General features: G+C 37.5%; 1 protein-coding gene across 1 annotated transcript in view; it reads right to left on the reverse strand.

Moving 5' to 3' along the window:
* Positions 1-15216, reverse strand: part of LOC126175843 (telomerase-binding protein EST1A) — a 328328-nt gene that overhangs the window by 21433 nt on the left and 291679 nt on the right. The window contains exons 17-23 of the mRNA XM_049922850.1: positions 12163-12260; positions 11927-12030; positions 11642-11812; positions 11364-11552; positions 4937-5099; positions 1067-1263; positions 690-768 (exon numbers count right to left, since the gene is read on the reverse strand). Coding sequence (XP_049778807.1) covers positions 690-768; positions 1067-1263; positions 4937-5099; positions 11364-11552; positions 11642-11812; positions 11927-12030; positions 12163-12260 — 1001 coding nt within the window. The remainder of the gene's footprint in view (positions 1-689; positions 769-1066; positions 1264-4936; positions 5100-11363; positions 11553-11641; positions 11813-11926; positions 12031-12162; positions 12261-15216) is intronic.

The raw sequence follows: 15216 nt of genomic DNA on the forward strand, positions 1-15216 counted from the left end.
CTGAGAAGCTCTTGCAGCTCTTCGTTCACCAGTCTTTGAGCTCAACGAACAGATGCTTTCCAGAACCCCATCTTACTCTGCATGACTGAGTAATCACTTCTGCAACCGATTTGAAGTTTCTGAGAGATTTTAAGCACATCTTCACGTTCTGCGCTGTAGTATTAGTGTAGAACAGAGCAAGTGGATCACATTTCCAACATTCCCTCTCTTGCCATTGCCTGAACTCCTTACACTTTTTTTTTCACATGGAGATATGAAAGGATTCTTTCCCCAAATTGAGTAAACGGAGATGAATTCAAGCAGCATTAATATTCCTGTTCAGGAAAAGCTTAATTATGACATGTTGTGCAGCAGTAGAATGTACCTATCTCTTGCTCGCCAAAGCAGTCACTGAACACACACAAAATGAGGCGTCCCAAAGTCAGCTATTCCCATGTGATTGTTGAAGCTCGATCATATTCTGCACCCAGTGGCCGTGTAGCTTAAAAAAAGACTGCTTTATATTTGATCAGGGCATATAATTTAAACTAGATGATAAAAAATTCTTAAAATTCCTTCCTCATGCTCCTAGACATAATTTGCTCACTTGTTACAGATTACATCAGCTGCATTTGTACTGAATCCTTCCCACATTCTCCCTATTCAATATATCTAATGTGTCCTGCACATAAGACCTTGTTTGCACTAACCTGGCTTACATTCTTCCTTGTCTGAATTTCGACATAAGCTTAATGTTGTTGCCAGAATTCGGTCATCATTTCTTTTATCCTGGAAAAAATGAAAAAGAGGTACCAGTTACATTTATGAGAAACAATACCGTACACTTAACTAATACATTAGAGTATAAATCAAACAACGGAAAATCCAGGATGGAATGTAACAATACCAGAGAAGGAAAGTTGCTACTCATCATATAGCAGAGATGCTGAGTCACGTGAATCTTTTTGTTGAGCCTATCGCAACTCAGCATCTCCGCTATATGGTGAGTAGCAACTTTACTTCTCTGGTATTGTTACATTACAGCAGAAATGTTTGCCTTTTAGTAAGCAAATCTACAGTAACTTACTTGCACACTGTCCTGTTCATCCGTGAAGGCAGCTGATACAAGTACATTTCCTTGGCTAGTAACGCATCTGACACCCCCTGGTCTGCTCCTAATGTACGATAGAGCAGTACGTGCTGCCTCCGCTACACGTGCCACATGTTCTGCTGGAAGATCACCTCTTGGACCACCTCGTGCTAATCCTTCCAACTCCTGAAGAACTGTTGGTAAGGAAATAAAAAAATTTAAGCTCAATTATGGAACAAAATTTCTCTTTGGACATCGAAGCACAATGTAAGAAACATTTTAACAAAAACTCAGTAAAAGAAATAAAAATAAAAAATAATAATAAAAAAAAGGTTAAGGCTTTCATGTGTATGGGATGCTACATGTAATAAGGGAGACTCAAAAGACTTTAATGTAATTTTATTAACTACTAAAATGTCATTTCTAAGAAGTGATGTAATTTTTGTTATTCAAGTTATAATTATGATGCATGTTCATGTTCATAAAATAAAATCGTAACTTACCTCACATGTAGGAGATAATTGGATATTTATTCATGAAATTTACACAGCATATTAATTAGTACATCATTACTGTTTTTCCTTGTATTCACTATTATATTGGGTACTACCTTTTGCATGCCTGCAATGAATGTACTGATGCACTATCTTCAACGTTGACAAACACCACCTGTCACCTCATTTCGGTTGAACATTTGTTGTCCCTGTGCTCTCTCAAATTGCTGATAAGGAAGTAGTCATTTGTGCTAGATGATTACTATTGGCATGATGATTAACAAAGCTCAGACAGTTGAAGAGTTGACCCAATTTGCTTTTAGAGAGGTACTGAGAATTAGTATGCAACATATTAGACCCCTTCTGATGGCCACACTTCTTTCTTGTGCTGAAAGGCCCAATGGAGCAGTTTCATATGGTTGAGACAGAGCTTGCTGGCATTTATGAATAGACATTCTGTCTAAACATAACCAAAAATTCCTTTGATGATTCCAACAAAATATTAATACTTTTTTCACAAATAATTGCATTTTGAATTTTTTTCTGGCAGGAATCCAGTACGTCACATCTGCATCAACTACCACATTGATTCAGGTATGTAATGAGCCACTCCGGTTTCATCCTGTGTCACAGTAGTTAAATAATTATTCATCTTCCCATTTATAACAGGCAAGGACATCCTCCGTGATTTCTTTTATGTTCATCAATGAATATTTTAATGACCCATCAAGTACACAGTTTTCAGAAATTCAGTCTTACAACTAACGTTTCATATAACCAACTTCTGGACACATACCATGCACTTCCTTTGCAGTCAGCAAAGTTAACAAACTATCTATTTGCGTTTTAGGAGGTGCTGAGTCGTGACAGGCACAATAAAAAGATTCATGCAAACATAGCTTTCGGCCATTAAGGCCTTTGTCAGCAGCACACACACACACACACACACACACACACACACACACACACACTCACGCAAGCGCAACTTGCACACACATTTGCAGTCTCAGAGAGCTGAGTAGTTTCTTTGTGCAATGAGGAAGTGTAGAACATAAGGCACTGTTGTCATGTGATATCCAATGTGTTGTGAAATAAATGCAGGAGCAATCTCAATTTTTATTCACACCTCCAATGAGATACTGACAACAGTTTGAAGCCAACTCAAATTATGTCCTCACAGATATTGCACACTGGATGACATCAACTATTTCTGATTTGCACACCATCAAAGTTACTGAATTTTTTATGCTCGTCCGAATGCCTTTTATCTGGGCTGAGCAGCACACCACATTGTGTGATGAGCCTCTAGAAAACCTACCAAGCTGATTCCCTTATGATTAAAATATCAGATGACTATGTTACCCAACATGTATATGTATATATTGTTCACTCATTTAACTACTAAGACAGGAACACCAGTAGCAGCCAGGTAGGAGAGCACTCTATGTAACTACACTTAACTACTACTGATATCTCAACTTGCATAATGGTCAACTAAACCCACTTCTCAAATTTCAGTTTCATACATGGATAAGTAATTAATTAAAAATAATGTTATTTTGATTTTTTTACAAAAGTATTTACAGAAATTGTCACTGCCTACATTCTGACATGAACATCTGTTTTGCAGACATCTGTCCATAAGCTTGTGGATGCACTAACTAAAAACAGTTTGATATTATTCTAAATCATCTCTTCAGTACCTCCATGACCTTTTTGTCATTTGCAGACTTCTCACATTGCAACAGTTCTACTGAAAGACAAAGTAAATAATATTCTGATGGGAATTCCTTTGGTCTATGCAGCAGTGTACTGTTAGTATGCAAAGCCTTGTAAGGGAGTGTGTTCTTGTGGATCAGCAATGCTTCTTGTGAGAGAAGCCCAAGCATTTTAATAGTGAGACATGCTTCAGCTGCCTTACATACATTTCACTGTAGCACACACTAGTCACAGTTCCATCCTTCTCTTGGATGAGCACCAGTATAGTACCTTGAACTCCCGTTAAGTTCAGCACAATGACTTTCCCAGTGGCTGTTGCTTTAATTTTTCCATGACAGATGACAAAGTGTGTTTCCACTTCAGCTACAGGTTCTTACTATTTGGTGCATAACATTGTAGCCTAAACTTGTCTCCTGTTACAAATTCACCTAAAAAAGCATCTCTTTCTTGCACATAAAAGTCCATCCTCTTCTGAGGCATTGCCTCGGTTGCTCCCAAGACATTGCCTGTGATCCCAATTTATAATCACCTGACAGTCACCTTGTTTCCATCTAATTACACTTTCCTACATCCAAGATTACCTTATATGAAATTGTGTCTAGCCTGTGATATGCTGAATTCTGTAGCAATTTTATCAAAACAACCTGTTAGGAGAGATTTGCTGGTAAACTTGCTGGTTATTTCAGTTTGGGCACACACTAGCCTCCCATTCCACTGCTGACAATGACAGAGTGCCTTCTGCGTATACTACTCCATCACCATGACAACATTGAGGCTAAATGTTAAATAAAATTTTGTTAGCCCTATAACACGATATTTTTTTTTTCTCCTTATCACCGTTTTCAATTTTTTAGTTCTTATCTCTCAGTATTTCCTTCTTTTGCTGTAACTTGTCCATTCCCACTTTCCTCCCGCACGCCCTATACCTGAGAGTGTTTATTCAGAACTGAATTACTCATTATTCTTCCTCTTAATTCGTGTTTCCTTCTCACTCTGTCATAATGTCTGGAAAAAAGCTATCTTCCTCCTTCTACTTCACCAATTCATCTTTGTCTCCGCTTGTCCTCATAACAGGTGGATTTCACTCATCCTGGGGTCTGAGTGATCTGGTCATCCTTTTTAATGCCCCAACATCTCTCTCTCTCCTCCCTGAGGAATCACTATTAATTCTCAAAGATAGGATAATATCACACATTTTTATATGTGCCTACAAGAGTGGTGATTAGATTTATTAACAAGGCCTATATTTTTAAAAGAAACCATTACATTTATTTGACAGCTTAATGATTGGTATGTTTTCATTTTCCTTTGAAGCCCAAGAAACTTCAGAGGCATCTGCACAAAAACAATGTATCATGAAAAATTAACTTTCAAATGGTTCAAATGGCTCTACTTAACATCTGTGGTCATCAGTCCCCTAGACTTTGAACTACTTAAACCTAACTAACCTAAGGACATCACACATATCCATGCCCGAGGCAGGATTCGAACCTGCGACCGTAGCAGCAGCGCGGTTCCAGACGGAAGTGCCTAGAACCACTCAGCCACAGTGGCCAGCGATTAACTTTCAAGTTCTGAGATATGGAATGTACAATCAATCTCATAATGCAATATTGATAATTATTCAAAATCAAATATAAAATTGTGTACTTACCAACCAATGGTATCATTAACATGTACAGATGCTTTAGATTAGACATTGTCTGCGCAATTTTCTGCAGTAAGGGCAAGTAGTCAATAAAGCAGTTAGTGTCAGGAACCAGATAATGTGGCTTCACTTCTATTTCCACCAGTACAACAGCATCCCGCAATATTGCCTAAAACAACAGAGTATATCAGATGAAAATATGACCTTTCATTTCATTGCACACAGTTAATTCTGGATTTGCAATAGGAGATCGCATATGACCTGTAGTTCAAAATATCTTCAACAGTGCGTTCCAAATTAATAAGGGAATAATCATGTTCTTGTGCTTCTTTATCTAACTTCAAGTTAATGAATGAAGTTAACAAATGAAGAAATTAGCACCTTTTCTGCAATTTTCATTCATTAATGTCACGTAAGATAATATTTTATGGCAACTCATGTACTAAAAATAAGGGATACTTTACGTAACTGCATTTTACTATAATAATATGCATTACTCATATGAACACCTTGTACATATCTTAAAGAATTAACGATTTAACTACAGCTTCAAAAAACCAATACTGTTTAAGTATTATGAGAAGGAAAATTGCCACTCACCAAATAGGTGAGATGCTGAGTTGCAGATAGGCACAACAAAAAAAGACTCTCACAATTAAAGCTTTCGACCATTAAGGCCTTTGTCAACAATGGGCGCGCGCGCGCGCACACACACACACACACACACACACACACACACACACACAAATGCAACTTACACACACGACTGCAGTCTCAGGCAACTGAAACCACACTGCAGTGTGTTTTTTGTTGTGCCTATCTGCGACCCAGCATCTCCCCTATTTGGTGAATGTCAACTTTCCTTCTCATAATACTGAGATTTTCCATTGTTCAATACTGTATAAGTGAATTTATTAAAAGTAATATTACATTTCATAAACAACTATATCAACTAAGTCTGTAACTGCCTTCATTAGAGTTCAATAAAGATTCTTTGGCTCAAGTAGGGTTATAGGATAATTATGCCATGTCAAAAAGTTTCTACCAATGTCTAGTGGATGAATAGCTACCAGGTAGCAAAATTAACTTAAAAAAAAAAAAAAAAAACTGAAAAATGTTTCTTCTTGAAAACTTTTATCCCATACAATTATTTTCATTTAGGAACTTTCAATAAATATTTCAAGTAAGAATGACAAGACTGCTGCTACTGTTAAAACTATTTTCAATTATTTATTAGTCTCATAAGGTCATCACTAAAGAGGCAGCAAAACACTAATAAACTGTTATATATACTGTCTCATACCATATCGTTATGCTGGTACGATACTGCACACAAATGATTTACAGAACATGGTACCACCTATCTTTGGCTAATTTACTTATAGTCCATATACCTTATTCATCTGATGAGGCTCTTTCCCTGAGTTCATCAGTTGAAAAACAGCCTTCTTATATTTGCAAAAAAAACCTTTGGTTGCTGAGGAAAACATTTTTATGTAGTATAATAATTTAATATAGAGGACATCTTACATCTACCTTTGGAGCCGAGGTCATGCACAGGTTTAATTTTAGGGCAGAGGAAGAGAGGGGGACCAGAGCTAGCATTTCAGCTGGGCACCAGATCCAATGTTGGGAAGAGAGTGGCAAGTAAGCAGCAAGTTACTTTGGCTGCCAACTATGGGACTGCATACTGTGTCCCAATCTTTTCATAAATGTCTACAACTCGTGAACTGCAGCTGGACTGAATCCAATGGTATTCAGACTGCAACTACAGTCACAAAAATGCACAGATACTCAACAATAATATACATTTCTACAAGAGCCTATTTACAACATAAATATAATTGCATAGAACACAGGGCCACAGCACAACAAATGAAACACAACCTTCTACTACTGATAAGGCTACTACAGCTTCACAGTGCTGTTTATTTTCAAGATTGGCAACAAATGATGAACCATGTGCACTATTGTCCTGAAGTTCTCCGATTTCTGCCAATTCGGCACCATGGAGCCAAAAGGACAATGCACTTTGTCATTTTGTTTGCTCTGATTGTTAATGTTGTAACAATAGTAAATTGCAGCAATCTGTAATGGATGTAAATCATATGGGTGACTGCTGAGGAATGTGGATCTACAAGTTTGGGGTTCACAATAAGATCACACAGACAATACAACACTACTAGTAATCTTCACAATAATGACAGTATCTACAGCATTAGGAGACAAAACATACACAATGATGCCTAACACCACAGTCTCATGTCCATGAGCAATGATTTAAATAGCAGTAATGAAAGTCTACAGCATTAACAATCAATGAAATGCTAATTTTAAGTTAATGGTGATCCTTAAAGCATAGTCCACAAACATTTGTGTGCAGGATGAAAATTTGGTATCACAGAAGAGAACAGTTGTGCGTAGTGTCAGATTAACAATAAATTAAAGAACACCAGTAAACAATGCTTAACTTTTGTGGGATTGAATTAAGAAAGGTTTCACACATTGGAACTGCAAGTGCTTCAGCATGCGCAAGAGAAATGCAATGAAGGCTCTACTTGAAATGTATCCATATGGAGGCACTGAACATAAAGAGGAATTTCCCAGCTGCATCCAGTGGATAATTCAAATAAAACACAGGCCGGTGTGTAAGAGCGATGAAGTGATGGCCCTTACATATTGACCAAGACAACAGCAGCTCAGCTACTTCCCACAGCATCTAATGATGAGCTTATTGCTGTATTAAGTTCTGGCAATGAAACAGCCATAATAACAATCATACTGGCTGTTCTGTCAGATGACAGAAAGCTGACTGTCTCCATATGTGGTTCTTCGCAAGAAAACCATATCAAAAGAAAAGCTATCTTTAGATGCCAAGAAAGGAATAGCCCACTAATGACTTCATGCTGGATTGGTTGGAAGTTTTCTTGGGATAGAGTACAGGGCTATTTGCTTAACAGAAGTAGAATGTTGGTGCTGTACACTTTCAGCAGGTACCTAACCAATGTTGCAAAGAAAACACAGACCACTTTCCAGATCGAATCCTCTTGGTGGATTAACAACAGGGGCTACTGTGCCTGCCACCATGGGTGTGGTTTTTAGGCTGTTTCCCAAACCCAACTACATGAATACCAAGCTGGTAACCCATGTCACACTTCAGTTACAAGATTTACAAACATTTTTAAAACATTCTCACCAATTCACATCAGTAACACTAGACACAGATAGATGGGGTATACAAATTTTGTCCTGGTACGGAAGGAGGCAGTGAGTGGAAGGGCATCCGGCTATTCCCTACAACAAATAGTGCCAAATCTAGAAGAAGAAGAAGAAGAAGAAGAAGAAGATAGAGATGTGGAGATACCTGTTAAGGCTCACGGTCAACAGCTTTATAGTAGGCGGCTTCTACAAGACCATGCCCTCCTTCCAAGTTATAGAAACCATGTTGGGGCTGTGGATCCTAATGTCTGGAGCAAAACTTCAAGTTAGTCTATAGTGAAAGGATGCAAGGGAATGTGGGTCGGCCATGAGGCATGTCGAGATAGACCGAACATTTGAAATAACACTGTGTCCCAGATGGCACCGTGGTTAACGCACCTGCCTAGAAAGCAGGAGATCACAGGTTCAATCTCGGATCAGTATACATGTCCCTCATTGCCGCTGATTCCACATGAATATCTCGATGCAGCTGACAGCAGTAATACCTTTCCTTTCTCACCACCTCCACCCTCAGTTTACATATAATGCAAAGAGCATCACATATCATATATGCTATTGACAGTTTAGGAGACAAAATAGCAATAAGCTTAGAAATGAAGTTAATACTGGTGGTGGTGATGAAGAATAAAACATACCAGACTAGTGGCTTAGAAAGTGTAAAAAAGGGAAAAAAATTGAAGAGTATGTGAAGATAAATACACTTGTAAACTATGCATGTTCATTTATCTTCTTCTATTAGCAAAATATAAAGGATCAACAAAATGCTTAAGTTTCGAATAGGCAGTGTTAATTTGTATCAATAAAACAGTTTGTAATTTTGTCTAGTAAAATCTGTTAAAAATAAAACATTCTCAAGGAACCTCTTCAAAAGAGGTCGTCTTACATTTAGGGTCATCTTATAGCGGGGTAAATACGACGTATTGTACACTGCAGCCACATTACAGTCAACAGTGAATGATATTTGCTTCCTTCAATAACCACTTTCTCCAATTATGTTAATAGAAGCTGCACACAGGAAACTACCGTTTGTTTCTCTTTGTACGTGATCCTGCCTCCCTCTGTTCTCTGCCAGCTGAATGTGAAAATTGTTAAACTTATTCAATAATTGTTTATTCTTTGCTATATTGTCAGAATAGATTATTGTCTCAAGTCTCTCAGTACTGCAGTACAAAACCTGTAAGGCGACTGAAACACACCTCTCAAGACTCTCTCTTCAATTACACAACTATCTCCAAAAGTGACAAGATAACTGTCTGTGCCACCAGCACTAGAAGAGAATATGATCGTAACATATTCTTATCTTGAGTCAAAAGGGTACTATGCAAGAGGGCTTTTTTTTTTTTTAACAAAGTTACAGCTACACATCAGATAAAGGATACTAAAAAACCCCTTATTCGTAAGGTCTTTCCGTATGGTTAATGATACTACCTTACAAGTTGACGTTACCGTATTTACTCGAATCTAAGCCGCACTTTTTTTCTGGTTTTTGCAATCCAAAAAACTGCTTGTGGCTTAGAAGAAGCGGAAGTTCTGAAAAATGTTGGTAGGTGCTGCCACAACTAACTGGTACCATCGAATTTATGTAGCGCTACACAGGCATGCTTTGCAGGCACAAAGATAGATACTGGCGCCAAAACCTCTGCGTCAGTAAATAAATTAAAAGAAAAGGTAGAAGAATGTAAACATTATGCCATGTATTCTTTCGTGTTTGTGCTATCTCATTTAAATCCTGTCTGCCTAATAAACTACGAAAGTAGAGTGAGAAAACAGCAAACGCGGAAGAATATACATATCATGTCATGTTTATATTCATACTATTCTTATGCTGAATAGTAATAAAGTCAGAAATTAAGCACGGCAACTGACTAGATTTTTAAATCTAAGATGACTAATTTCTGTGCAGAATGTAATGTACTAAAGAGGCATCTGCAAAGATATTCAAACGGAGAAAAATTTTCGCTAATCTCTCGTTCAGACCATCTTCTATTATACGCAGTCTATTATTAGGTTCTTGTTGATCATTATCAAAGAAAGCAGCAGTGTAAGTAACAACAAATAGCAGTCTCTTGCTATTGTTTTGCTTATGAGACAATTCCTCTCGTTTTTTTATTGTAAGCCGCGGTAGCGCGCACAAAAGCAAGCCATGCCTTGAGGCGACAGGTCGTAAACACTCATCATCAGAATGCGACAAACAATGCATGAAACAGTACAATAATGCATTTTCAGCTTAGAGTGGCATAAACACCAATAACAAAGAGAATGGCACTTATCAGATCAAAGCAAAATAAGCAATCAATTCAAACCAGACGAAGCACGTGGAAAAGGGAGGGTACCCGTATAAATACGGATGGAGCGCTTGACACGTAGCAATGGCTACTTAGTAAAGCTTAACTGTTAAGCTTGCGACTCGAACCAAACTACTATAGCTGTATCTTCATCCATTCAACCTCAACTGCGTCTCAAGTCACAATGGACCAACTTTGTTTCAATTTGGAGGGGAGATCTAAAACTTTTATCTCCCCTTAAATTTCGAGTCTCAAATTTCAGGTGAGGCTTAGATTCTGGGAAATTTTTTTTCCTTGATTTTGAGTCTCATTTTTCAGGTACAGCTTAGTTTTGAGTGCAGCTTAGCTTCGAGTAAATACGGTAGTCAGCAGAAATGTAGTTATCAGTTCTAGCCTAAGAGCAAGCAAGTTTTGTAAGCTTCACAATGCATTGTGTATTCATGCAGTAATATAGGGCTCTTTTTTCCATTCGGTATGCTTCTCCTGACCCAGGGTTCTGAATGACTTGCACGTAGCTCTCCCCATTTCCTAAACCTCATCAGTGTTTTTCCTTCCTCCTTTTTCCTTTTGCATCAAAATGTCTGCCAGATTTTTCTTTTTTTTTGTCCATCCAATTATATTTTTAAAAACTAATCTTTTTTCTTCATTGGTAGAAGAAAAGCACAGTATAAAATTTCCGAAATTTCACTTGTCACAAATTCTAATCATCACAAATTCTAATCATCACAAATTCTAATCATCACAAATTCTCTCTCTTAGCAACCTTTCAAATTAAAATCTATTTTACTTCTAGATCACTTAAATAATAACGGAAATTATATCTTCCAAAAGCGAGGGGTGTGGAGCATGGAAGGGAAAGGAGAAGGGAGGGGGTGAGGAAGAGGGAGAGCACCAATGTAAACAGCCTGAAAAGTATACAAGGTACTCACCTGAACATACTGGCGATACTGCTGCTGACTGTAAGAATCCCTCTCTAGTTGCTCTTTGCGATTCAGCAAGTTCCTCATATCTTGGCTCACGCTATTCAATGATACATCTGAGTCACCAGTAGCTGTAGCAGCCCCATCTTCATCATCCTCATCATCACTGAAGCTTTCCATTCGCAAGTCAGGTGTCAGCTACAAGTCAAATTAGTTGCATTAAAATCCAGAGGAATTTTACCATGGGCTTACAGTAAAAGTAACGTCACCTGATCGAGGAAACTCACCTGCGCCCCAGTCAATAGGGTACCAGAACCCAATGTGTCTACAACGGACACATATTCACTGGTTTCCCCATCGATCTTCTGAAGCTTCAGTACAGGAGGATCAACACCGCAGAGAAACTCTGAGCCAAAGAATACTATTCTCTGAATCCTAAGCACAACTTGCGCCATTTCCTGCAAAAACAATTTATTTAATATTGTTAAATCAAAAATTAAAATTTCTGTATTATACACCAAGAAGTAACTTCGAGAACATATCAGGTCTCGATTACAGAAATACAAGCTCACCATGTCCGTGTCATTGGGAGTATAATAGTTCTCAGGTACATTGTACATTAAAGGAGTGAAGCCACTTAAGGTAGCATCTTCAGGAAGTTTCACCATTTCATACCCTTGAGAGCAAAAAGATGTACACAGATTAGACTCCGAAGTACTGCCACAATTAAGAATGGCTACAGAAAACTAGGATCAAAGATAACCATTAGTGAAGATATATGGATGCTAAAACCAATGCAGTGTCTTACCTTCACATGGGTTCTGTACAAGCTCAACATGTGGAAGCCTCAAACGTTCTAACATGTTGACCAGTGTTGCTACTCTGCTCCAAGCATCACCCCCTGGGCTGTAATACACAGAAAAAATTTATCACCTGCATATTATGTATCTCCAAAAAAGTGGACATCATCACTGTCTAACTTGACACTGAATATGCCGGTTGTGTGTTAATGAGAAGCCTCTTTTCCGTTCATTTGCATAAGAATATAATGTTGGGAGAACAGGCTGATTTGTCGGTGTAAAAAACCACCAGTTTATTGTACAGGAAACTCAAGTACCCTTTTGTCTGTTACAAAAGTGTAATTCAAACAATTTCTCAAACAGTTTTTTAGAGGCTACATATCATTCCAATGTCTTGAAAGTAGGAAATTTAACCTGTAATTATGAAATACTTCCAAAAATTTTACGATTTTTTTTGCCACTGATAATCACTATAGAATGCAAACTATTATGTCCTACCAGAAATAAACCAAATCCAGTAAAGTCATTCCAATCTAAAACTAACACATAGCACACACATTCTGTGCAATCTAACCAGCAACAACACAGAAAGAACTACTAAAGCTCTAATTTTTAGATCATTTCCCCAAGGCCTTAAAGCCAAACTGAAGAATCACTGTCATACAAACTGATCAGACTTCTTTTCACACTATTTATAATATTTCATATAACTTTACTTAGGGCATCTGAATATTTACATTATAACCATAGCCCCTAAGCTTTTAGGTGTTACTGACAAAATTACATAAGCAAAATCAGTGCCAAATTTATCAATAAATGACAATTTGTTTACAGCTACATCTAAATGACTACTCTGTGATTTGCACTTTATGTGTTTGGTTCATGAAACCACTTTCTGGCTATTTCTCTATGGTTTCATTACCGGAAGCAAATGAGAAAGACAAATACGTAAATCTTCCTGTGGAAGCTCTGATTTCTCTTATTTTATTGCGATTGTTGTTTCTGGCTATACAGGTGGGAGTTAACAAAACCATTTTTACATTCAGAGGAGATAGTTGGTAACTGAAATTTTATGAAAAGATTTGCCTGCACCAAAAAATGCCTTTGTTTTAATTATTACCACTCCAGGTATTTGGTATTGTACCTATTTTGTGAGAGTGCAAATATGAGCTGTCTTCCTTTGAACTTTTTCGATGTTCTCAGTCAGTCCTATCTGGAAGTGATACCATACCACAGCAACCAGAAGAGGACACATAAGCGTAGTGCAGGCAGTCTCTCTGATAGATTTGGTGCATCTTCTTCTAAGTGTTCTACCAATGAAATGGTTCACATTTCCCACAGCATTATCTATGTGACTGTTCCAATTTTTAAGTTGTTCGTGCTTGTAATCCCTAGATATTTAGTTGAACTAACATCCTTTAGATTTGTATAATTTATCCTGTAACTGGAATATAATATTGCCCACTAAACTGTAAATGACAGCATCATCCATCAACAATTCAAGAGAGCTGCTGAAATTGTCTCCTAAATCATTTCCAAAGATTATAAACAGCAGAGGTCCTACAACACTTCCTTGGGGAATGCCAGATATCACTTCTGTTTCACTCTATTACTTCCCATCAATTACTACGAACTGTGACCTTTCTGACAGGAAATCGTTAAATCCAGTTGCACAACTGAGGTGATGGTCGGTAGGCACGCAATTTGATTACAAGTCGCTACTTTCTTACAAACTTCGCTGATATGGAAGGTAAGGCTCTTTTAAGGAAAACTGTACAAGCCAAACACTGCAATGATTCACCAAGAAAGTCTTGGTTCTGAAATAGTTGGAACATGTACTAAATGCACTGTCAGTGTAGCACTTCCCGGCTTACTGGTATCACTGTAAAAGCACAACTGACCTGATGCTGACATTTTAAGTAGAGTGATGATGATTCATTTGCTTAAAAAGTGTGGGGTAATGATGCGCTTATTGAATTGCTGTCTTTCCGAAAACACTTAGGTAGTGAAAGAAACATAGAGACCTTTACCATGCCAAATGAATTACCTTCCAACTCATTAAGCATCTTCAGCATTTACTACTGTGCCCTTGTGCTAACATAGACACACTTTTTTGCGGAGTTGGTTGGGGAGAGATACTATTATGTTATGATCAGGAAAGACAATTGGCTATTCAACTTAAATCTCTGTCATGATAAGTTTCATCACATGATTTTTTCCCAGTACACCATATTCATTTAGCCTCAGCCAAAAAATTAGTGCACTTCAGTCAGTAGAAAAAACAGCCTAAAAGTTGACATTTTTATGTCACCTAATGTTATTCTGTAAAGGAATTAGTGGTATCCCCATGTAATCAAAATATTTCTATAATTATAGCAAAGGAATGAATGTAAGCAGAAAAAAAATCAGGAAGATTACATTCAACATATTATGTTTAGCTTTATATCTCATTACATTAATATTAACAGTTAACAATTCTGAAATACTTCCAATCTGTCAAGTACTTATCTGTGCATCATATACATAGTAACGTCCAAGGACAGTTTCTAAGCCATGAAGTAAAGGACTGTGATTTTTACTCACTACTCCCATAAATGCATTAATTATTCCTGGCATAGTCTCAATTCACGTCAATGTATTTTGTACAATAATTTTTCAGTGCACAGATTCAAACCCGATAATGCAATTTTGTGGCTGCATCGAACCCTTTCATTCAACTCAAACCTTTTTGCAAATACAAATTTCTATAAACGTGCTGAGTCAGCAAGTGCAGTCTCTGGAGAATAATTCGACGTTCATATTTCAAATACTTCTAGATTCCCATCTTATGACCTGTTTGCACCTACAACACGGATTACAATAACCCTCAAGCACACTGCCTTGTGCATATTTAAAATTTTACATAATCTTTATTCTCTGTTTCAATGAACAATGTCAAATGATCTCTTCTTTCACATCACACTCAAACAACTAAAGTATTACTACTATTGCTGGTCACGAATCTATAAAAGGAAGTTCTGTCATCTATGATCACATAGCTTGTCGGAAAATCACACACAGGG

The sequence above is a fragment of the Schistocerca cancellata genome, chromosome 1 (genome assembly GCF_023864275.1).
Source record: "Schistocerca cancellata isolate TAMUIC-IGC-003103 chromosome 1, iqSchCanc2.1, whole genome shotgun sequence".
Taxonomy (NCBI): domain Eukaryota; kingdom Metazoa; phylum Arthropoda; class Insecta; order Orthoptera; family Acrididae; genus Schistocerca; species Schistocerca cancellata.